Source organism: Acipenser ruthenus, chromosome 10 (assembly GCF_902713425.1).
Source record: "Acipenser ruthenus chromosome 10, fAciRut3.2 maternal haplotype, whole genome shotgun sequence".
In the NCBI taxonomy this organism is placed as follows: Eukaryota; Metazoa; Chordata; class Actinopteri; order Acipenseriformes; family Acipenseridae; genus Acipenser; species Acipenser ruthenus.
Window position 1 is genome coordinate 19,473,580 of NC_081198.1, and position 24,581 is coordinate 19,498,160.

Below are 24,581 nucleotides of genomic sequence, written 5' to 3' on the forward strand. Positions count from 1 at the left end.
ACCCAGGTACTTGGTTTCACACTACGCAGGATTGTGACCCAGGTAGCCAGGACCTGGGTCCGGACCCGGTAGGAGTGCCAGTGCAAAAGGGGCTCTATTATCCTCTGTACAAGACCAACATGTCATGGGCCTGACAGCACTCTTAAAAAGATCTACATTCTGTTAAACAGATATCCTTGTATTGTTTATGTACATACATGTATCTGTTATGGTAAGTCTAAATATTGGCAAATCTACTGGTTTTACTGGTAAATGCCGTCATTTACCAAGCAAAACGCTAAATGTCAGAAATAAACATGATAAGGCTTTACTTTGGACATTTACCGGTACATCTCAAGAATAACCAAGTGCCTTTGGATAATGACCAAATGTCTCACTTTCGTGCATTGTAAGGCTTCAAGAGTCCTGTGTAACTCCAAGTGCCACAAGAGTACCATGCTGCAGTAAGTTAGTAACTATCTATTCAGTGCCTGTATTAGTCGTGTTTTGTGTCATAACCAAAGTGTGATTTTCTGTTGAAAAAATTAGGTCCTAAATGATTTAATTTGCATTTAACAGAATGTTATTTTTCATCAAATGACTACGTATTTGGAGTACAAGATCCTTCAACGTCATTATGAATTGTTTTATATACAAATTTACCAGAATGTTGGTTGTTCTACATGAGTGGATCACAATATTGTTCAGAATTGCTCAATTGTGCATTACTGTACGCTCATTAATGATTATTTTGTTAATGGAACATTCCTATGCAGAAATACATATATTGTTTGACTTTTTTTTGTTAATGGAAAATGTGTATGCAGCAATAAATATATTCTCTGACATTAATTATTGTTTTGTTCATTGATAATTTATATGCAGGAATAAATACATTCTTCAATGATATACCTGCATTTACCAATGCGTTAGGTAAATCATATGATTCACCAGTAAATGTAAAAAAAGCAGTCTATTTCTTCATAATTTTAGACATTTACCAATACCGAAAAGCAATTTTATTTCTTCATAAATTCAGACATTTTACCAACTTATTTGGTAAATGTTGACATTTACCGGTAAAACTTAAGATTGACCAGATTCTGACTTTTACCGTATTATTCTTATTATTCTTATTTATTATTCTTATTTATTTCTTAGCAGACGCCCTTACTCAGGGCAACTTACAGTTGTATACAAAAATACATATCAAGAATTACAGTATAATTAAGAGCAAGATACAAAATACAATGACTTTAGTCCTAATAAGAGCAAATACAAAACACAGTATGATTTGATATCGGGGCAGTTCAAGAGCAGATAACAGTGTTGATAGTTACATCAGGGTTAGATACGAGTGCAAGTGAAATACAAGATACTACAGATTGGGTTCAGTGCAGGATTAAGTACAGTAAAACAGGGAGCAGATAAGTGCAAGTTAAACTGCATTAGAGGCAGAGTGCTATATTGTCCAGAAGGGAAGAGTTGAGTTTTACAGGTGTTGTCTGAAGAGGTGTGTCTTGAGGAGGCACCGGAAGGTGGTCAGGGACTGGGCAGTCCTGACATCCATAGGAAGGTCATTCCCCCACTACGGGGCGAGGGTGGAGAAGGAGCGGGCTCTGGAGGCAGGGGAGTGTAGAGGAGTTACAGCCAGTCATCTAGTGCAGGCGCAGCGGAGAGGTCGGGTTGGGGTTTAGGGAGAGATGAGAGGTAGCTGGGTGCAGTCTGCTCAAGACATCGGTAGGCGAGAACAAGAGTCTTAAACTGCTTGTGAGCAGTGATCAGGAGCCCGTAACATATCTACCGAATAGAAAGTCATGGGATTTCTTAGTATAAATCAGTATTTGCACATGCTTTATATTTGCAGGTGGTCTATTTTAACAGTACAAACAGGACATTGAAATGCTGACACCCTACATCCTGAACTTAACAGATCGTTTCTGCTGTATTTGTTTTTTTAAGGATGTTAATACGAGGGATTATTCAGAGATTTATATAGAATTAAAGGTTTGTGGTATTAGATCCACCACTGTAAATCATTAAAGTAGATCACAGTTACCAACACTTAGAATGAGAAGAGTACATCGCTAGTTATTTGGTTTCAGAAATACGAAAGATAGGAGTTGTGCATGGTGGATTGTTGATTTTAATAACAGAAAAAAATGACAGATTCAATCATTTTAAAAATAAGGTTGGCGCGTACAAAACTGAATGTGGTACCTGTGGTTCTCTTTCAAGTACAAAATATTAACCATCACCAATGGGTTATTCCCCTTTAAGAACCCAAGAACTGAAAAGCATTATGCCAACAAACTCTCGCGAGAGTGCATGATGCAATGTGAGTTGCCCCGACAAAAGCACATTGCAACCATTTGCAAATTCTCTTTTTCCTTTTTCACTAAGAGTGAAAGCATCTGAGCTAAGTATTTCTTATTACTTAGTAGTATTGCTTTGTTTAACCTGTTTTGCAGTATTCTGTCTCTAACAGTGTTTTTACTACGGTCGCTACCGTTGTTTAAAATATTATATTATTGCCTAGTTTTTGATCTAGTCAGCCCGACCTGGCAGTGCGCCAGCGGGAGCCTGCGACTTGCGTTCGTCCTCCCCCGGGTCTAGTTTACTATTACGGCAGATAACTCTCATCTGGACAGGGCTCTGTTCCAGAAAAAAAATCTATCCCCGTGAGATAGTTTTGTTGTTGTATTATTATTTTGTGTATTCAGTGTTGTTTACATCACTGTATACCCCTTCCCTTGTTTTTTCTTACAGAAAACGGGATTCAGTTCTGTGGGCTCACAGGACACTGTATTACGGCTGTAGTACAGAGGTTATTTTCAGGCTTGAGAATAACCTGTAACTGAGTGTTTGACTGTACAGTTAGCTAGCGTGCATCTCTTCGTGAGATCTCCTGCTTTTTTGTAGGATTGCTGGCTGCTGTTGTGCATTAGCACAAGGTTAGCGTTTTCTCTTCTTGTACCTTGGTACCAGAGCTGACGCAACCTTTGAAGTATAGTACTGTTACACAGTCTCTTCACTGTACGGTTAGCTGGCGTGCATCTCTTTGTGAGATCTCCTGCTTTTGTAGGATTGCTGGCTGCTGCTGTTGTACATTAGGTTTGCGTTTTTTCTTCTTTGTACCTCGGCACCAGAGTTGACGCAGCCTTTGACTTATTAATTCTCTATCGAGACACAGTACCGTGTCTCAGTACCGCGTTTGCATACGCTCGGTACTGACGCTACCGCGTTTGCATACGCTTCGGTACCGCGTTTGCATACGCTTGGTACTGACGCTACCGCGTTTGCATACGCTTCGGTACGGACGTTACCGCATTAGCATACGCTTCGGTACCGACGGTAGGTATTTGTATTTGGTACCCAGACTGGTTCATACCAGGTCTGTTGATACCAACGGTACCCAGAACTGACGTTCGGTACCAGGCTTTTATTGGTACCCAGACTAGTTTTACTAAGTCTGTTGGTACCTACTCCCTCAGTACCTAGAACAAACGCTCAGTACCAGGTTCGGTACCAAGCTAACTGTTGGGTGTACTTTACATTGGGTACCCACACTAGTTTACTAAGCCTGTTTGTACCTACACTACTATGTTTCACGGTTGTATTGACTGTGGCGCCAAGCTGCCAGTGGCTGATGGCCATGAAAGATGTGTGCGCTGCTTAGGTCAGGAACACACAGAGCGAGCTCTGGCAGACCCTGCCTTTTGTGTGCAGTGCGCTGTTTTCAGCAAGCGATCACTACGGTCCAGGCTTATGCGCCAGTCCAGTGATGTCTCAATTACCCCGGTGCAGTTACCTCCTGCAGAGGCAGCTGGTAGTAGTAGGGGGTGCTGTATGGTGCAGTTCTGGAGAGCGCTGCTCCACGGAGCGCCATTCCAGGGAGCTTAGCCAGAGGCCTCGCTCCGCTGAGCACAGTGCCAGGGCACGGGGTTCCAAGGAGTCCAGGAAGCACAGGAGGAGGAGTCCCTCTTCCTCCTCATCCTCTTCCTCTCATGCTTCTCCTTCCCCAAGGGGTAAGAAAAGGAGGCACAGGTCCCGATCATCGGACCACTGGCTGTATATGTGTGAGATGTTCCAGCAACAGCAGTCAACTCTGACCCAGTTGTTGCAGGTGCGGTCTCTGTCAGTGCAGACACCTGCTGTGGTGCAAGCACCTGTTGTGATGCGAGCGCCTGTTGCTCCACCTTCACAAGCGGCTTCTCTCTCCCCCCCTCCGCCACCGGAACTGGCAGAGGTTGAGTTGGGGGGGGGGGGGGGGTGGAATGGAGGACGCTCTCTCTGTCCTCGCTTCAGAAGGAGCTGAGGATCGTGAGGTGTTCTTTTCAGAGGATCCAGCGTTGGACTAGCTGCCTCTGATTCCCTTGCCTGGGGAGCTCATACCCCTGATGCATCGAGCCAATGACGCACTTAGGGTGCCATGGCCGAGTGCGACAGTTGAGAGGTGCTCTGTTTATAACGAGCGTAAGGAGCTACCCTCTGAGGCCCCGCCCATCCACCCGGATTTTTGGCAGGAACTGACCTCATCGTGGCAGCACCCGGCCACAGCCCCTGCGGTCCCTAGGTCAGGTATGACCTATAGGGTTCACGAGGGGGATAAAAATGGTCTGGTCCAGTTTCCTCCTGTCGGGTCCACTATTCCAGCTTTGGCGCAACCAGCGAACCTTGCGCTGCTGTCCAAAGATGCGGCTTGCTCAAACAAGCAATGTCGGGTCACGGAGGTCCTTCTAAAGAAGGCTTACTCCGCTAATGCCTTTGTTGCCCGGTTGGGCAACTACAATACCTGTTTGGTGGCTTACCAGAGCCACATTTGGGGCTCCGCTGCTGAGGGGGGACTGACCCTCGATCAGACAGAGGAGCTGCGGCTGATCTCCCGAATGTTGCTACAACTAGCACAGCTTCTGAGTCAAGCAACAGGGCGCAGTATGGCAGCATTGGTGGCTGCGCACCGTCAGCTGTGGCTCTCTCAAGCCAGGCTGACGGAGAATAACAAGGCTGCTCTGCTGGACGCGCCCATCACGCCAGGGCATACATTCGGCCCTGCAGTGGACGATTTGTTGCTTCGGTCCAAAGCAGCAAGGGAAGCGACAAAGGCATTTAGTGACCTTGCCCCTAAGCCGGCACCACCGCCTAAGAAGCAGTGGTATCAGAGGCTACCGCCTCGGCCACAGTGGTAGCCTCAGGGCGGTCCACGGGGCTCTCCAGCGGTCACTGATAGGTCAAGCCAGGGACGCGGTAGGCAAAGGCGGTTCCAGCGCAATGCGCCTGATAAGAGACCGCAGGCGCCTAAACCAAAGCAGCAGCCCTAAGAATTTGCTGCCACAGGCCCAGGGCCCCTTCTCCAAAGCCCATCTGGAGTACTGGGGCCAGTGCACCCGCGATTCGTGGGTGCTCACCACTATACGTCGGGGGTACTCCTTACAATTCAGCCATACGCTGGTCAGGGACCCCTGTGCCAACGACTCACTGGCTCAGGAGCTAAAGACCCTCCTGCAAAAGCAGGCTATTCGCATCTTACCACCCTCCGACATGGTCAGGGGGTTCTACTCAAAATACTTTCTGGTGCCCAAACGGGACGGCGGCCTCAGACCGATCCTCGATCTCAGACAGGTCAACCTGTATCTGAGCCGCAGGCGGTTCAAGATGTTGACCTTGCGACAGCTGTCGCAGTCCATCAGGCCGGGCGACTGGTTCACAACAGTGGACTTGCAGGACGCCTACTTCCACATTCCCATAAAACCAGGGCACCAGAAGTATCTTCGGTTCGCCTTTCAAGGGAAAGGCTATGAGTTCCGTGTACTGCCGTTCGGCCTATCCCTAGCGCCACGCGTTTTCATGAAATGCATGGATGCTATCCTGGCCACTCTGAGACTCAACGGTATCAGAATTCTAAACTACCTGGACGACTGGCTCATCTGTGCGGAGTCGCCAGGTCAGGCGCTGCAACACACGGAACTTGTCATCGATCACCTATCCAGACTAGGTCTGAAAGTGAATCATGCGAAAAGTCAACTGACGCCAGCTCAAGTAGCGCGCTACTTGGGTTTGAGTCTGGACGCCCGATCCATGACAGCAGTGCTGTCGGACGACAGGGTGTCAAGCATATCAGCCTGCCTAGATCTATTCCAGTTAGGCAGAGCTTTACCGGTGGTGACATTCCAGAAACTTCTGGGCCTGATGGCAGCAGCTTCTCAATCCCTTCCCCTAGGCCTCCTGCATATGCGGCCCCTTCAGGCCTGGTTCAACAGGATGGTCCCTCACCCAATGCTGAACCGCAACCGTTTGGTGACAGTGTCCAGATATTGTCTCCGAACTCTTTCTTGGTGGAAACAACCGGCCCACCTACGCTTAGGCGTCAGGCTGGGAGCGGTCATGAGAAGAGAAGTCGTTACCACCGACACCTCCAACCATGGTTGGGGTGGGGTGTGGAATGGAATGGTCGGGGTGCACAAGGGGTTTGGCGGCCTCCGTGGCTGGGCCGACACATAAATCTTCTAGAACTGCAAGCAGTGTTTCTCACTCTTCAGTTCTTTCTAGAGGAAATCAGGGGGAGACACGTGCTTGTCCGGACGGACAACACGACAGTGGTGGCTTACATCAACCACCAGGGTGTGTGTGTGTGTGTGTGTGTGTGTGTGTGTGTATATATACAGACGTGCTCAAATTTGTTGGTACCCTTACAGCTCATTGAAATAATGCTTCGTTCCTCCTGAAAAGTGTTGAAATTAAAAGCTATTTTATCATGTTTACTTGCATGCCTTTGGTATCTCATAGAATAAAGCAAAGAAGCTGTGAAAAGAGATGAATTATTGCTTATTCTACAAAGATATTCTAAAATGGCCTGGACACATTTGTTGGTACCCCTTAGAAAAGATAATAAATAATTGGATTATAGTGATATTTCAAACTAATTAGTTTCTTTAATTAGTATCACACATGTCTCTAATCTTGTAATCAGTCATTCAGCCTATTTAAATGGAGAAAAGTAGTCACTGTGATGTTTGGTATCATTGTGTGCACCACACTGAACATGGACCAGAGAAAGCAAAGGAGAGAGTTGTCTGAGGAGATCAGAAAGAAAGTAATAGACAAGCATGGTAAAGGTAAAGGCTACAAGACCATCTCCAAGCAGCTTGATGTTCCTGTGACAACAGTTGCAAATATTATTAAGAAGTTTAAGGTCCATGGAACTGTAGCCAACCTCCCTGGGCGCGGCCGCAAGAGGAAAATCGACCCCAGATTGAACAGAAGGATAGTGTGAATGGTAGAAAAAGAACCAAGGATAACTGCCAAAGAGATACAAGCTGAACTCCAAGGTGAAGGTATGTCAGTTTCTGATCGCACCATCCGTCGCTTTTTGAGCGAAAGTGGGCTCCATGGAAGAAGACCCAGGAGGACTCCACTTTTGAAAGAAAAACATAAAAAAGCCAGACTGGAATTTGCTAAAATGCATATTGACAAGCCACAATCCTTCTGGGAGAATGTCCTTTGGACAGATGAGTCAAAACTGGAGCTTTTTGGCAAGTCACATCAGCTCTATGTTCACAGACGAAAAAATGAAGCTTTCAAAGAAAAGAACACCATACCTACAGTGAAACATGGAGGAGGCTCGGTTATGTTTTGGGGCTGCTTTGCTGCGCCTGGCACAGGGTGCCTTGAATCTGTGCAGGGCACAATGAAATCTCAAGACTATCAAGGCATTCTGGATTGAAATGTTCTGCCCAGTGTCAGAAAGCTCTGTCTCAGTCGCAGGTCATGGGTCCTCCAACAGGATAATGACCCAAAACACACAGCTAAAAGCACCCAAGAATGGATAAGAACAAAACATTGGACTATTCTGAAGTGGCATTCTATGAGTCCTGATCTGAATCCTATCAAACATCTATGGAAAGAGCTGAAACTTGCAGTCTGGAGAAGGCACCCATCAAACCTGAGACAGCTGGAGCAGTTTGCTCAGGAAGAGTGGGCCAAACTACCTGTTAACAGGTGCAGAAGTCTCATTGAGAGCTACAGAAAACGTTTGATTGCCGTGATTGCCTCTAAAGGTTGTGCAACAAAATATTAGGTTAGCGGTCCCATCATTTTTGTCCATGCCATTTTCATTTGTTTTCTTATTTACAATATTATGTTGAATAAAAAATCAAAAGCAAAGTCTGATTTCTATTAAATATGGAATAAACAATGGTGGATGCCAATTACTTTTGTCAGTTTCATGTTATTTCAGAGAAAATTGTGCATTCTTCGTTTTTTGTGGAGGGGTACCAACAAATTTGAGCACGTCTGTATGTGACTTTAACTGAGGAGCAACAAACTGGGTTATCTAGAATTGTAAACACTTACGATTTTGTGGGCAAACTACAGTTTGTCTTGTTTGTAGTGATGTGTGCAGTATTCAATCACAGCATTGACAGGGTACCATTCTCTTAAACAGGTACGAGTACCACATTCTGAGGATGTAGCAGTTTCTGGCCCAAACCGGTACTAATAAATAAATAGGCTACAGTAAATAAATAAAACAAAATGATCTCCGAGGCTCCAAAATGTAGTTTATCTAATTTGATTTGGATCTTTCATTTGAGCACGTCTCTGTGTGTGTGTGTGTGTATATATATATATATATATATATATATATATATATATATATATATATATATATATATACATATACACACTGAGTGTACAAAACATTAGGAACACCTTCCTAATATTGAGTTGCACCCCCTTTTGCCCTCAGAACAGCCTCAATTTGTCGGGGCATGGACTCTACAAGGTGTCAAAAGCGTTCCACAGGGATGCTGGCCCATGTTGACTCCAATGCTTCCCACAGTTGTGTCAAGTTGGCTGGTAGTGGATCTCTACTCCGAATAGCTCGTTCCATCTCATCCCACAGATGCTCAATTGGATTGAGATCTGGTGACTGGGCAGGCCACTGCAGTAAGCTGAATTCACTGTCATGTTTGTGGAACCATTCCTGGACAATCCTAGCCTTGTGGCATGGGGCATTATCCTGCTGAAAAAATCTATCAGCAGATGGATACACTGCTGCCATGAAGGGATGCACCTGATTGGCAATGATGTTCAGATATCCTGTGGCATTCAAACGTTGCTCCACTTTTATCAAGGGGCCCAATGTGTGCCATGAAAACACACCCCACACCATCACACCACCACCACCAGCCTGCAATGTTGACACGCGGCATGATGGATGCATGTACTCATGTGGTTTTCTCCATACCCTAGTCCTCCCATCAGTGTGAAACAGCAGGAACCGGGATTCATCAGAGGAGGCAATGTTTTTCCAATCCTCCAGTGTCCAGTGTTTTCGTTCCTTAGTCCTTGTGTTTTGATGAATGAAGTGAACTCTTAGGTCGTCGGCTGTCATACCACATTCGTGTCAAGGTACGACGAGTTGTGCATTCTTTTATGGGTCTTTCAGCACCAATGTTGTACTGGACTGTCAGTTGACTAACTGTAGCCCTTCTGTTGCTCTGCACAATTCGTGTCAGCCTCCTTTGGCCTCTTTCATCAATGAGCCGTTTTTGACCACTGGCCTGCCGTTGGCTGGGTGTCCTTTGTGTGGTGGACCATCCTTGATACACACGGGAAACTGTTGAGCGTGAAAAACCCAGCAGCGTTGCAGTTCTTGACACGCGCCTGGCACCTACTACCATACCTCTTTCAAAGGCACTTACTGTAAATCTTTTGTCTTGCCCATTTACTCTCTGAATGGCACACATACACAATACATGTCTCAATTGTGTCAAGGCTTAAAAATCTTTCTTTAACCTGTCTCCCCTTCATCTACACTGATTGAAGTGGATTTAACAGGTTACATCAATAAGGGATCATAGCTTTCACCTGGATTCACCTCGTCAGTCTATTTCATGGAAAGAACAGGTGTTCCTAATGTTTTGTACACTCAGTGTATGTGTATATATACAGTACTGTGCAAAGGTTTTAGGCAGGTGTGAAAAAATGCTGTAAAGTAAGAATGCTTTCAAAAATAGACATGTTAATAGTTTATATTTATCAATTAACAAAATGCAAAGTGAGTGAACAGAAGAAAAATCTACATCAAATCAATATTTGGTGTGACCACCCTTTACCTTCAAAACAGCATCAATTCTTCTAGGTACACTTGCACACAGTTTTTGAAGGAACTCGGCAGGTAGGTTGGCCCAAACATCTTGGAGAACTAACCACAGTTCTTCTGTGGATTTAGGCAGCCTCAGTTGCTTCTCTCTCTTCATGTAATCCCAGACAGACTCGATGATGTTGAGATCAGGGCTCTGTGGGGGCCATACCATCACTTCCAGGACTCCTTGTTCTTCTTTACGCTGAAGATAGTTCTTAATGACTTTCACTGTATGTTTGGGGTCGTTGTCATGCTGCAGAATAAAGTTGGGGCCAATCAGATGCCTCCCCGATGGTATTGCATGATGGATAAGTATCTGCCTGTACTTCTCAGCATTGAGGAGACCATTAATTCTGACCAAATCCCCAACTCCATTTGCAGAAATGCAGCCCCAAACTTGAAAGGAACCTCCACCATGCTTCACTGTTGCCTGCAGACACTCATTTGTGTACCGCTCTCCAGCCCTTCGGGGAACAAACTGCCTTCTGCTACAGCCAAATATTTCAAATTTTGACTCATCAGTCCAGAGCACCTGCTGCCATCTTTCTGCACCCCAGTTCCTGTGTTTTCGTGCATAGTTGAGTCGCTTGGCCTTGTTTCCACGTCGGAGGTATGGCTTTTTGGCCGCAAGTCTTCCATGAAGGCCACTTCTGACCAGACTTCTCCGGACAGTAGATGGGTGTACCAGGGTCCCACTGTTTTCTGCCAATTCTGAGCTGATGGCACTGCTGGACATCTTCCGATTTGCGAAGGGAAGTAAGCATGATGTGTCTTTCATCTGCTGCAGTAACTTTCCTTGGCCTACCACTGCGTCTACGGTCCTCAACGTTGCCCGTTTCTTTGTGCTTCTTCAAAAGAGCTTGGACAGCACATCTGGAAACCCCTGTCTGCCTTGAAATTTCTGCCTGGGAGAGACCTTGCTGATGCAGTATAACTACCTTGTGTCTTGTTGCTGTGCTCAGTCTTGCCATGGTGTATGACTTTTGACAGTAAACTGTCTTCAGCAACCTCACCTTGTTAGCTGAGTTTGGCTCTTCCTCACCCAGTTTTATTCCTCCTACACAGCTGTTTCTGTTTCAGTTAATGATTGTGTTTCAACCTACATATTGAATTGATGATCATTAGCACCTGTTTGGTATAATTGTTTAATCATACACCTGAGTATATGCCTACAAAATCCCTGACTTTGTGCAAGTGTACCTAGAAGAATTGATGCTGTTTTGAAGGCAAAGGGTGGTCACACCAAATATGGATTTGATTTAGATTTTTCTTCTGTTCACTGACTTTGCATTTAGTTAATTGATAAATATAATCTGTTAACATGTCTATTTTTGAAAGCATTCTTACTTTACAGCATTTTTTTACACCTGCCTAAAACTTTTGCACAGTACTGTGTGTGTGTGTGTGTGTGTGTATATATATATATATATATATATATATATATATATATATATATATATATATATATATATATATATATATTAGTTATTTTTAAATGACAACATCAAGTTATAAGGCTATTGCAAGAGCCACAGCATTCAACTGGACTAGAAATGTTGGACAGTTCAGTTTCTCATGAAATCTAAATCCCCACCTTTGGTCCATTTGGCTGCTTGACTCCAACATACAGATATTATTACTTTCCTCAGAAAAGCGTAGATGCGTCCCATCGCTATCAACAGCTTCCTTTTGCTCTGCTGTCCCAGCGGCATTGCAGCTCTCCAGGCTTTGTGTGTTCTGTTTTGTTTTTGCTGCGCAAGGAAAACTTTGGTGACATTTTAAAAACATTCCTCTTGTGTTTCCATAATGGGATGAATAAAAATGCTGCTTTCTTTTTTTTCAAAACCAAATGAAGGACAATCCAATTTCCCTGATTCCATCAAGGTACTCTTAAAGCATTAGCTTACGCCGTGCAAAAAAGAAACGCTGACCCTCTCGGCCCTGTGGCTTCTAAGCAAGGTTTTCACATTGAAGCTCTTTAATGGGTGGAGGAAACTTGCTGCGCTACTAATGCTTATTCATGGCAGCCCTGGTTTAAAAGCAGCTCAAAACCCCTTCCATTAAAGTTGTGATACTTGGGGGAAAAAAATCTAATAAAGATGAGTTAAGCTTCAAATATAGTAAACCCAAGCCACTATTTGAAACTAGCACAGAGTGTAGGACAAGAGGACACAGATAGAAGGGTAACAGTAAAGAGCATGAGATCAGGGGTTCACTTGCACACATTTAAACCAAGTCTTTACAAACTACTATGTTGTGCTCTATTTTTTACTCAGTATGTGAACTAGCATCTGCAGTGTATAAAGGCAATACAGATGCTCGTTGCCCGAGACTGGCCATAGTGCCTTGTCACAGATAGAGAGAGAGCACTCAGTCCATAGGGGGCGGTGTCTGTGTGTCTGTAAAATGCAGTTGCATTAATCCGTGTCTCCGCTGTATAAAAAGGCAGCTGTGTCCAGCATAGACGGCATGCCGACTAAGCCTCGTACACTTTATTATACCAACAAGAGAAATGCTGCTGCAGCTTTAAGAGCTTATCAACAGGAATCAAGACTTCCACCAGGGCCTTGCAGTGATGCTGTGTACAACATCCTGCCAGGGATGGTTCATTGAAGCAAATGGAAACGCCACTGAATAGCAGTGAAGTTGTATTTGGAGCTGCTGTTGTGAATGACGATAAGCCCCTTCATGAAGATAAGAAACCTGAAGCTACAATAGTTGAGAAGTCATAGAGCCCCTTATATTTTAGTAAGTTTGAATGGCTTGGTCTTGGTTCAAGTTATGTTTAACAAGCTGTAACATGCAGTAAATGTTCATTTTGATTAAATGTTTTAACACAAGGTTGGAAACATCATGGTTCTTGGTCCATAGCCCAGACTGTCTCCTGTTGTCAATCCAATGGTCTTCAGATTCTAAACTGTTGAAACTGATGTGTTCAGAAGAGTGGTGAACGATATGCCCCGGACTGATGCAAAAAGCTTGTAGCTGCTCTGACAAGTCCGCTACAGCTATGGCCAAAGGTATTTTGGATTTTAGGATTGACATAATAAAAAATAAAAAAACTATATGAACATAATTTTAGATGTTAATATCATGTAATCAAAGAAACTACAAAATTATATTGCAAAAGTAAATTTGTCAGTTTTTTGTTATGTGGGGAAAACTACAAAGCGGTATGTAATTCAATATGTTAACGTAACATTATTCAACAGGTTATGAAGCGTAATGAGTTTATTCTATAGGGTGATGCAAAACTTTTGGCCATAGCAGTAGAAGCTGTGATAAATCCAATGGGGATTGTAAGAAACTTGAATACAGATATAGTATTATTTTTATTTTATTTTTGGACTAATGGTTAATAAAAGTCTGTGTTGTCACTGAAAGTTAATGAAGCATTTGATTCGCTAGTAGAAGCCCATTGAGACCTTTCAGAGATTGATTGGGTCCCCAATGCATGCTGGCCTGCCCATCCCCCTGTGGCTTGAGATTACTGAAAGAACATTACTGCTTCTAAACCCCTTGGATTTTAGTAATGCCTGTACAGTATCTCTATACATAAAAAAAAAAAAAAAAAAAAAAAAAAAAATCTGGTATTTTTTTTCAGAAAACCACTTTTAATTAGAATGTATGTATGTGTCTCTCTCTCTCTCTCTCTCTCTCTCTCTCTCTCTCTCTCAAATTCAAATTGGCTTTATTGGCATGGCAATAAAAAAGAATTGTGTTGCCAAAGCACATACATGGCATAAACAACTAAAATATATACATACATATGAGTGGAATATTAATCATAATATTGATTTTCAATATTCTCTACTTTGCCGGATCAATCGTAAGTGTTTCCTTTTGGATAATGTGGATATTTTAAGATTTCTGTAGAAAGGTGAAAAGTTGCAGTCTGTACCGTGGCACACTAGGGGCGTAGCATTGGTTTCCGGTTTGGGTTAACCACCTCTTCTAAACCGCTCGATCATTCCCTGGGGGAGGGGTCGCTGTGAGCCTGTGTGTTTCACAAGACATCAATATTCCACTCATCTGCTGGGAATTAGTTAATCCAATCAGAGAGTCCGGAGTGAGTCTGTGGGCTGCTTTCCACAGGGGAACAATCGGATCAGTCGCAGGATTGTTTAAGAGCTCCTGGCTGAAAGCACAGCGGGTGAAGCTGTCTGCCTATCCCTGCGGGATTACTGCCTGTGTTGACACTGCAGTCTCCAGTTGTGTTGGAGAGGAGTATGTCTATAGTCATGATGCTCCAGTACTGTGACCACACTGTACTCACTAAAAACATGCACTAGGGTTGGCATTTTTACTTCTCATTCGTTGCAACTTCTTCCCTATAGTAATAGGGGTAGAACAAAAAATATTTATATTTAAAAATGTCTATGTTAAAATCATGTATTTGATAGTGTCTGATGCTCAGCTTGTGAACGTAGTTTTGTGCACTAGATTTTAAAACTGCTTGGAGTTCTTTTAAATGATTTGTTTACGCTCAATTAAACTTTCATTTGAAACTGCATGCTTCACTGTCACGTGACAGCTGCCAGTTTCTACCAGAGGTCGACTGTCACTTTGCTATTTCTTTTCTCTTTCTTTTGGTATCTCTTTGCATTTTAAAAGCCACTGCTCTCTCTCTTCCTCAGTGGTGTGGAGACTAAATGAAAGTGTTTTATGTTCCCCACAATTGTATTCCATGAACGCTCCAGAATCTCATTAAAGACAAAGTCGGTTATATACAGGAGAGGAGCATCTCTAATGACTGTTAGAAACACAATTTGTGCTCCTAATGCGATTTATTGATAATCAGTACAATAAATAAATCATGATTGATAAAATCACTGTCGTTGAGTCCATCAGATTAATAAAGCTCACATTATTACATGGAAATGATGTGTGAAATCAACCCTTGAATACTGATAAAAGCAAGCCACGAAACCTATTGACACGACCAGACAGCAGTGCTGTACCAAGAAAAGCTCAATTATCTTTTTACAATCTTCAAATATCTCGGTTGCAAACATACTTCTTTTGAGTTTGTTTTTTTGTTCCACTTGTTTAGTTGGTGTGTCACAGTACTGGTGTACCATTGACATCGACCTGCTCTGATACACAAGCGTGTAACTGTCTTTAACAAGCACTGAGAGATCTAGCATGGAATAACTTTTTCATATACTGTGGTCCAGAGTGAATATTTTATTTTACTGGAATCTATCTTGAATTCAATGAATGACTGGACAAACTGCACTTTTGCAAATTACACTATGTTGCTGAGGAGACGTGCTTGATCTCAGGAAAGTAATTCTCTAAATTCAGCTGTTTAATTTCTTTTCCATACATTGCACTTCTGTAAAGCGAATACTCCTTGACTGCTCATGCAGTGCTGTGTTTTTTCACTCATGACGAGCCCCTGAAGCTCTTGAGTCTTCACTGGAATAACTGCAGTGCTCCATGAATGATCCTGAACTAGGCTCTATTTACTTAATTGATTGTTATGCTATAAATTCACTTAAATCCTGAGGTTTATTATTGTCATAAATGTACTTGTGAGAATCCGAGAAGAATTAAATCCTGTTTATTAATGTTTAACTTCAATAGCCAACCACTACCTCCTTAAGTATAGATTTGTGTATGAATGTAACATAATACCTCCTGACATGAATTATTATATTGTGATAGAGGTCTGAATGATGAGTGCATGTTATTTGTAGTTGGTATGAACACATGCTCCCCAAAGTAGTCCATTGGGACCATCACATTTATTGTGATATTTATTGCGTGGTGACCAGCTTATTGGGAGACCCCAGAAGTTCAGTGTCTCGCTACACCCCTGGATTCAATGTCATTCAGGGATCTCTGAGTCCTTAAGTGGTAGTAGCCATTGAATTAGTTAGTCAGAAATGGCTTTAGTACCAACCAAAGCCTGATGAAATTAGAGTGTGATTGATCCCAATGCAGGTCTAGCAACATGGTAAATGATGGCACCAATAGGGATACTAGGCTTCCAGTTCAAGAGCAAAAATGCAGAATCTTGAGAGTGAAATGAGATTTTATAGTTTATAGGCTTCATGTTGATGGTAACGGTGATGTGATCTTAACCAACATGCTGCGGCGTGGGCTTTAAAGTACACAGAGCTAACAATAATTCCAGTCAATCTTATCTAATATGTATTACCATCACTTCATAGACCTCACATTCTCATATATGAGGAGCACATTATATAACATGCATATGATTTGTAATGGTATTGTTTTTATAGCATTTATAAACAATGCAGTCCTTTTCGATGCTGTGTGTCCCGTTGAAGGAACTCATCCGGTGCATGTGAGTTGCTTCTGAGAGTTTGAGTCATTTGCAGGAAACACAATTTTGAACGCATTCTTTTTTTTTTTAAATGATGACTAACAGAGCGTATTTTAAAGAGAAAATATATTTCTCATTCTAAATGTTTGCCATTTATTTTCTTTAAAAGAACTCAATCCCCCAGAAACCAAGCACGTTGCTTTCAGTGACGGCTTAAGTTTTTAAGCAACTTTAGGAAGCTGACCAGAAGTACAGCACTGAAGTATCTGCAAGGAGCATTCTATAAACAAGCTAATTCACAATAAAACTTCAATAACATTTTTCAACAGTACTTTCAAACCTACAAAACACACAGTATGATTTATATTGAAGTCACTACTAAAGCAGCATAACCAATATATAAACAGTACCACTTGACAGAAACCATTTCTAAATAAAGAAGAAAAGCACACACAATGTGTCAATTTAAATATAATTTAACCAACAATGATGAGGTCGAAAAACAATGCAATACAACAAAACACAGACCACAGGTCAACAAGACATTTTGTCATGTTTAATTTCTTAACAAAGCAAGTTCTTATGGAGGAATGGTAGCTCCCACACAGTTTCTGGTGCAAGATTCTTCCTTCGAGTTGTCACTATGTTTCCTGCTGAGGACCACACTCTTTCACTGGGAACAGCTGTTGCTTGAATGCATAACAGGGACTGTGCTGCTTTTGCCAGATTAGGGAGTCTGGCTCTGTTTTCTTGCCACCAAATCAGTGGATTGCTATGATGACAAGTAGTTGGCTCGTGCAGGAATTGGTCAATTTCCTTTTCAACTGGATCAGACCTTTGAAATTCATTTAATTCATCCTTTTTCTTAACGCTTCTTCAGAGCCTGCCCAAACACTTGTGTCTGTGTCCCCCTTGTGTGGATTTTCACAGCAAGCTGCTTCCTTCACACCAGTGTTACTGTCTACTTGTACACTTTCGATGTATGATAACCGGGTTTTATTTTGCATCTAATAGTTCCCCAGGAGACAAGAGAATGTCCTTAAACCTTGGCTCGACAAGCATGGTACAGACTGGTTTTGTAACTTGCTGGGAAACGTTGCTTTAATGCTGCTTGGAGTTTGCTTGCAATTTCCCCATCATCAGAAGAGCTGCCATTCAGTTTTCCTAAACTTGAGCAGAGACCGTGATTGAGAGGAATCACAATTGACAGTGTTGGATATTTTTCTCCACTTGCTTCAGCTCTTGCCTGTTCAAGCTTGCTCATTATTTTCACAAAGCCACTGGCTTGTTCCCATTCAGCAGGTGATCGTGATATGGAACATTTTGTTTCCACCAATGAAACAAGTAATGGCCTGCGATTTTCTTCAAGGCGCAGCTCCTTATAATATTCTGAGTTCCAGCATACATCCATGGCTTGGACCAGTTTATTCTTTTTGTGGTCCAGCTTGTTCCGATTCTTATGGGATTGCGAATAATGACTCACTAAATCTCATTCAATTTGCAGATTGTTGCTGAGCCCTGGAACATTTTTCACAGCATCATTGATTCCTAGTTGCAGTGTGTGTCCAAAACAGGGAATTGCAGGCACTATATTTTGAATCCTTTTCAGAGCGGCCTGAATATTGCGTGCATTGTCATTTACACTGAACAGTTTTATTTTCGACCCATCAACGTCAAACATTTCCATTACCTCATCCCACTTTGTCAGGATGTTTTCAACAGTGTGTGCTTCAGGAAAATAAGGTGTATCCAGAAGATAACGTTTCATTTTGAAATCTTCAGTGAGATAATGCACTGTGAGAGAAATAAATGAATCATTTGCTCTTGATGACCAGATATCACTGGCCATTCCCAAGGCAGGATGGCTGTCATTGTGTATTGTTTGTTTAACACGTGTCTGCTGTTTTGCAAATAGATCAGGGATGATTGATGCTGAAAATGAGGTACGATGAGGGATATCATAGTGAGGCTCAAGTTTATCTATTAGGAGACGGAAACCCCTATCTTCAACAATGCTGAAATGCCTTAGATGAAGTGTAATCATTGAGGCAATTTTCTCTGTTGTTTTTTGCTGCTTTGAATGATCCTTTGAACATTTTACTGCCAATGTCAGTCTGAGCCTTTTCTGATGTGATGTGTTTTGGGTTTGAGGATTAGGCTCTCTTTGCTTGCCTGATCTTTGATTTCTCTTCCAGGTCTCTAAACAGTTTTGGATGTTTTGCTATTAGATGATTCTTGGCATTTGTAGTATTTCCTGTCAGGCATTTGATTTCAGTATTGCATGTCTTGCATACTGCTGATTCTTTCTAAGTTTTATCAAAATAATCCCATACAATGCTGGGTAATGTCCTCTTACTACCCTCGGTTCCCTGTCTAGACTGTCCCTCAGCTTCTGCCATGATAAGCACTCTCTTGGTCTCAACAGCCTGAAATCTTCTCGCTCTTCTGAATCCCTAACTCCCTAATTACTAATTATTAAATGAAACGTAATACAATAAATAGTAATTTGAAACATTTTTATAATAAAAAAATGTAGTTTTTTAAACTGCCACACTGTCTCAAATACATACAAGTGAAAGTCCTAGTAAAACAGTACAATAACTTTGGGTAGCTCACTTATAAATACATATTTATGAACTTATAGTATTTAAACACTCGCTCACCTTCTTTCTCTGACAAGTATTTAGAACGAAGAGTTTTGATACTACGCTACGCTCCCTGTATGTTTTTGTTCATGACGCCATTTTGTATGCATTATGGGAGCTCTAACAGGAGGGCGGGGTCTCGGTTTCCTTGGACTCAGTGGTTACCTGACGCGAACCGCTAGAATCAAAAGTGGCTGGAATGTGGAAGTAACTTTTGTGATGCATTACCATAAAGAAGACCTACATTCCCGCTAGCTGCTCGCCACGTCACCCTTGTGGCTCAACTACCCCAAGTTTGCCACGGTGGTGAAGGCTTTGAAAAATGTACTTGTGTAAGACTGCCCGCACATTCAATGTGTGCTGGTAGATGAATCAATACAGACTGTATTGTTTGATTTCATTTTGCCCAATGAAAGCTCTTTAGCTTGATCAGACAAATTACCAGAATCATGTTCCGAAAGATAGCCCAAGGAATACCAGTCACCCATGTACACACAACTAAAATATGACTGTGATACTGGTCACAGGGAGGTGAAGCAGTCATGGTTTCAAACATACCTTTTCACAGACGGCAAGCCAGAAACACGCAGCTTCAAAAGATCACAGCTACATTTTTTTTTTTTTGTTGTTGTTTGCTATCTCTTCAAAATGTGCTGAAATATATTTTGGAAATAGTAACAGAGTGGATTCGAAAGAGAAACCATTTAATAAAAGAATAAACGCATTTATTATTTCAAAAAGAAGGATTTGTCTAACTATGATTTATTGAGTTTTAATGTCAGAATCGGTGCAATATTACTGTCCGTAGACCCAGGTGAAAGAACACGGTAAAAAAAAAAAAAATCATCACAGTAGTGGCTGTACAATCGTACTAATCTTATTAATCACATTAGTACAATCTTGTGTAACTAGAGCTGCGGTTGGTCAGGGAGGCATTAATATTAACATACACTAATAGCACTGTCTACTGGCACAATTTTGCTTTAGCATGCTGTAGTGGAAAGAAAACCGCGTCACAGTCAAAATAATGTAAAGTCTTTTTGCCTTGCTGAAACAAGTTGTTTATAACTTGTTTATAGTATTGTGGCTAAAGTTTTTCCAGTGTAGCTAAAAAATGTTAAGTTACTTTAGCCACAGTGGCTAACTAAATAAAAGTCTTAGAGGGAACGTAGAAGACGTAAAGTTTTATAGTATAGTAATCGATCAAAATGGTGCAGTTTATTAATCGTTCAAAGTTGGTTTCGGTGTTTAATTTAATTTAATAATCGGAAATTAACCATATTTTCTATGAGTCGCTCATCACTAATGATGACAAAAAAGAAATGTAAAAAGATCAGGAAAATGATACCTTTTTCGCCTAACTTCAAACAAGAATAAAAAGTAATTTATATGGGAGTTTGTCTTTACAACTTTGAAAACACCTTTCCATGTTCTCTTCAGATGAGCTGTTATTGATTTTTTTCATTTCACAGACAGGATGAACCTCATGTAGAGTATTGCCTGCAAGTAGTTCTACTGCAAATTAATTTACCATGCTGAGAAACCTTACCAAGCAGGAGCCTCTGTCTCTGCCCTGGTTAACGCTTGAACACAGAGTTACAAAGCCTTGCTTAGTCATGCTTCCTTAACCAGCTGAACCTGATATCTTGGCTCTTTCTGGTTAATGTTAAGTGGCCGCGGCTGTGTGTGTCTGTGTTATGCAAGACACCTTTTCAATTGAAACGGCTTAATTGTTCCCCTAAGAATCGATATTTAATATGTTCTTCTAATCCCCATGTCGAAGCAGGGCTGGGTTTGCATGCATGGGCCTCTGGAATAGAAAGTCTTTTGATCCTACCAGCCTAAAGAGTATTAAATAGAGCCCCTCCAGTTCTTCACGGCACTACAAACAATCCACGCTTTCAGTACAGATCTATTTCTGCACAAGATCACTCAGGAAATAGTGGAAAGATTTTAACCGCCTTGCAGGCTGTTTACTTAAAAATATTTAAAGGCGTGCTGATTCTCATTCCCTTGTGTCATGCCTGTGATGAAACTGTAACACTGTTATAGACACTGACAAAAATGCATTATAGCTTATTAAACCAGTCCATACATCTTACCTGTCATCAATTCCATTCATTATGTACATTGTGTCTCACGTGTGCAATTTTGAAAGAAGCACATGTTTTTGCAACCTTTTATTTTCATTTTAAAAATGGTAGATTAAAGAAAACATTCAGTTACCTTTTAAGTATGATTTGTAACCATTGCCGAATGGGTATTTACCTCCTAAAGACCCAAAACCTGAATAAAGTATATCAAAGCTGCTCGACAAGCCTGTGGCAGTGTCATGGCCCGCCCCTGAGGACACAAGAAGACAGCACTCGCAGACCTCGTGCCATTTTTCCTTTCAAGAACTGACCTGGCAGAAGAGCCTATTCAGAGAAGTACTTTTTCTGCTATAGATTTTCGCATTTGTCTTTTTACACAAATTATATGGAATATTAAAAAATAATTGTTGTATTACTTTTTACTAATTACGCATATTTGTGCACTACAGCCTGTTTGTTACGTCCAACTGCGGCCTTGTGCACTGCATGTAGCCAACGGCTTGAGTCGGCTGACTGTGCTCTCCCCCCAAGCTGCAATAGCTCTATCTGTAGGTATTTTATTCTTGTTTTGGCTTCGGCCAAAATTATGAGACAGTTTGTATGAATTAAAGTAATTTCTTATGACTGTCTTTTGTTGGTTTTTCTTTTTTCACAGATACTAAGTGCATGTCTGCATTGTGTGCTGCGACACACGTGTATTGAGAGCGGCTGCTGGGTTCAGCTGCGCAAGACTGGGAGGCTGCTTTGGTTGTGATTGCTTGCAATCTCTCCCACAGCATATTGATGCCATTTTGGATCACCATTACGAGGGCTGTTAGTTCCCTATAACAAGCAGGCTTCCCTCAGTTTCGTGTAAGGTTCTGCCTGTAGCTTGCACAGTGGGCATCCCCGTACAGTACCGTACCGGTACCGAGGTCACCAACCCACTCTGTTCCCGACCGGGTACCGTACCGGTACTGTACCTACCAAACCAGTGCTAAAGTCACCAAACCGGTACCGACGCAGTACTGTCCTGGTACCGTACCGACCCGGTGGTGAACCAACACGGTTTTGACCCGGTCTGGTTCGGGTCTTGACCAGCACCGTTGCTGTCTTAACCAGACTGAGGCAGCACCTATACATTGTTTATTGGACACTGCATTGCTACTTGCATAATGCCTGTGTTTTATCCCTGCGAGACATGCAAGGCCAGTATGCCTGTTGAGGACAAGCACAGCAGATGCTCTTCCTGCCTGAGGCCAGAGCACACCAATGAGGCACTGGTGAACCGCAGTTTCTGTGAGTTTTTGCACCTTTCTCTTAGCGCATGCTGGAGAAACGTCTCTCCCCCAGCTCTACAGAGTGCTTTGCATCCCTTATTCCTGCACAGCGCTCTTCCCCATCACCCTCTGTTAGAGAGGTGGTTGCGTCCTCGCCCCATGGCTTCCTCATCTTCCTCTGCCTCTCCTCCTTCCCCAAGGAAGAAAAAGAAGAATTGTTGTTCTGCAGACTCGGAGCTGGTGGAAAAGCTCTGGGCAGCTGTTTCCCACCAAGGAATGGTTTACACAGAATTACTGCTTGAACGTTTGGCGCCGCCTACCCCGCATGTCCCCTTGGGGCCCCAGGGGGCTGCACAGATTGGCATCAGGAGGACATACTAGTCATCATACTAGGTTCATCGCTGCCACTGATGAGATGGGCGAGCTGGCATTCCCATCTGAGGATGTGGAGTCAGACAGCACATCCCCTGCGGTTAAGCTCTCCCTATCGACAGAGCTTCCAGCTCTGATCAAGAGGGCCACTGCAGTCTTCCAAGTGCCCTTGGAAGAGCCTGCCACCTCTCCCGGATTTCAGAAAAATTGGATTTTTTTTTAAATCCGATCTGGGATCATCCGGCTACAGCTCCTGCTGTTTCCTGGTCGATGGACACCCTGTTTAGGGTGCATGAGATGGAGAAACTGGGAGAAATTTAGCCAGCACAACAGTGGCCAGGACAGGGTTATGCTTCGTACCAATCCTGCCTTTTTGCCGAAGACGATGTCGGCATTTCATGTCAATCATTCTGTGGAATTGGAGCCTTTCCATCCCCACCCCCTTCCAGTCTGACAGGGAGGGACAGCTCCATACGCTTTGCCCAGTGCGGGCTCTGGCTTATTATGTTGACAAGACTAAATTTGGAGGCAGTCAGAACAATTTTTTGTCTGCTATGGGGTGAAGTCCCATGGTCAAGCCCTGTCTAAGCAGAGACTGTCCAAATGGATAGCAGACACGGTCAGGACTGCCTATGAGCTGGTCAACTTGCCCCCTCCAGAAAGCTCACTGACCATTCTACCAGGGGCATGGCTACTTCGTGGGCTTTATTCCAGAGTGCATCTGCAAAGACATATGCAATGCAGCGGTGTGGGCTACTCCCCATACCTTTACTAGGCTCTACAGACTTAATGTTGTGGATCCTCAAAACCCTGGTTTTGGAACTAGTGTTAAGGGTGGCTTCTCATTCGACTCTCAACACAGGCATTGAGGTGAGTTTCTCCCTCCATTTTTTATCCCTAGCTACTTGTTACTGGGGTTCCGAATGGTAACGCACAAGGCAGCCTCAGCTTAGCCTTATAGCATTCCAGTCGTGCTGCAATCTTGCCCTTGCGATGGTTTGGGTATACGGACCCATTCGGTAATGGTTACATTTCATACTTGAAGTGGAACGTTAAGTTATTATCATAACCCTGGTTCCCTGAAACAGAGATGCAACCATTAACCTTCAAGGTCGCTGCATCTATGATAAAATCTGTGAGCGTTGTGTTTTTGTGCCCTCGGGGTAGGCCATGACTGTGTCACAGGCTCATCGAGCAGCTTTGATACTTTATTCTGGTTTTGAGTCTTTAGGAGGTAAATACCCACTCAGTAATGGTTACATTTCTATTTCAGGGAGCAAGGGTTATGATAATAACATTTGCATGCTAAGCAACTTTAGAAGGATCTGGCTGCAAAACATGTCAATCATGAGAGGAAGCAGCTGGTTAGTTAATAAGAGGAAAGAAGGCCCAGAAAGGGTGGGGACTATTTCACTATCCAGTTAAAAGAACACAGGAAATTATATATATATATATATATATATATATATATATATATATATATATATATATATATATATATATATATATATATATAATATGTGGTACCAAAAATAAAATGAACTATTTTTATTTTTTTTGCTGTAACAAGAGAGTAATCTTAAAGAACAAAGCCACCAACCTGGTGTGTGGATTACTTTTACAGATTGCCCCAAACAGATCGCTGTGGTCCCTGCTATTGATAGCGGTCACTGATTTGCTTTTGTTCTTTTTCTTTTCCAACAGGATGATGAAGGACAAACTGCGCTACACTATGGTAAGAAATTATGTGAATGAATTGAAGAGCCACTTGTTGATATTCTACACACCTGC

The 24,581-nt window shown here is 42.5% G+C and overlaps 1 protein-coding gene across 1 annotated transcript in view; it reads left to right on the forward strand.

The window, feature by feature from the left end:
- Window positions 1-24,581, forward strand: part of acbd6 (acyl-CoA binding domain containing 6) — an 85,750-nt gene that overhangs the window by 56,685 nt on the left and 4,484 nt on the right. Inside the window, exon 7 of the mRNA XM_034022730.3 lies at window positions 24,495-24,525. Coding sequence (XP_033878621.2) covers window positions 24,495-24,525 — 31 coding nt within the window. The remainder of the gene's footprint in view (window positions 1-24,494; window positions 24,526-24,581) is intronic.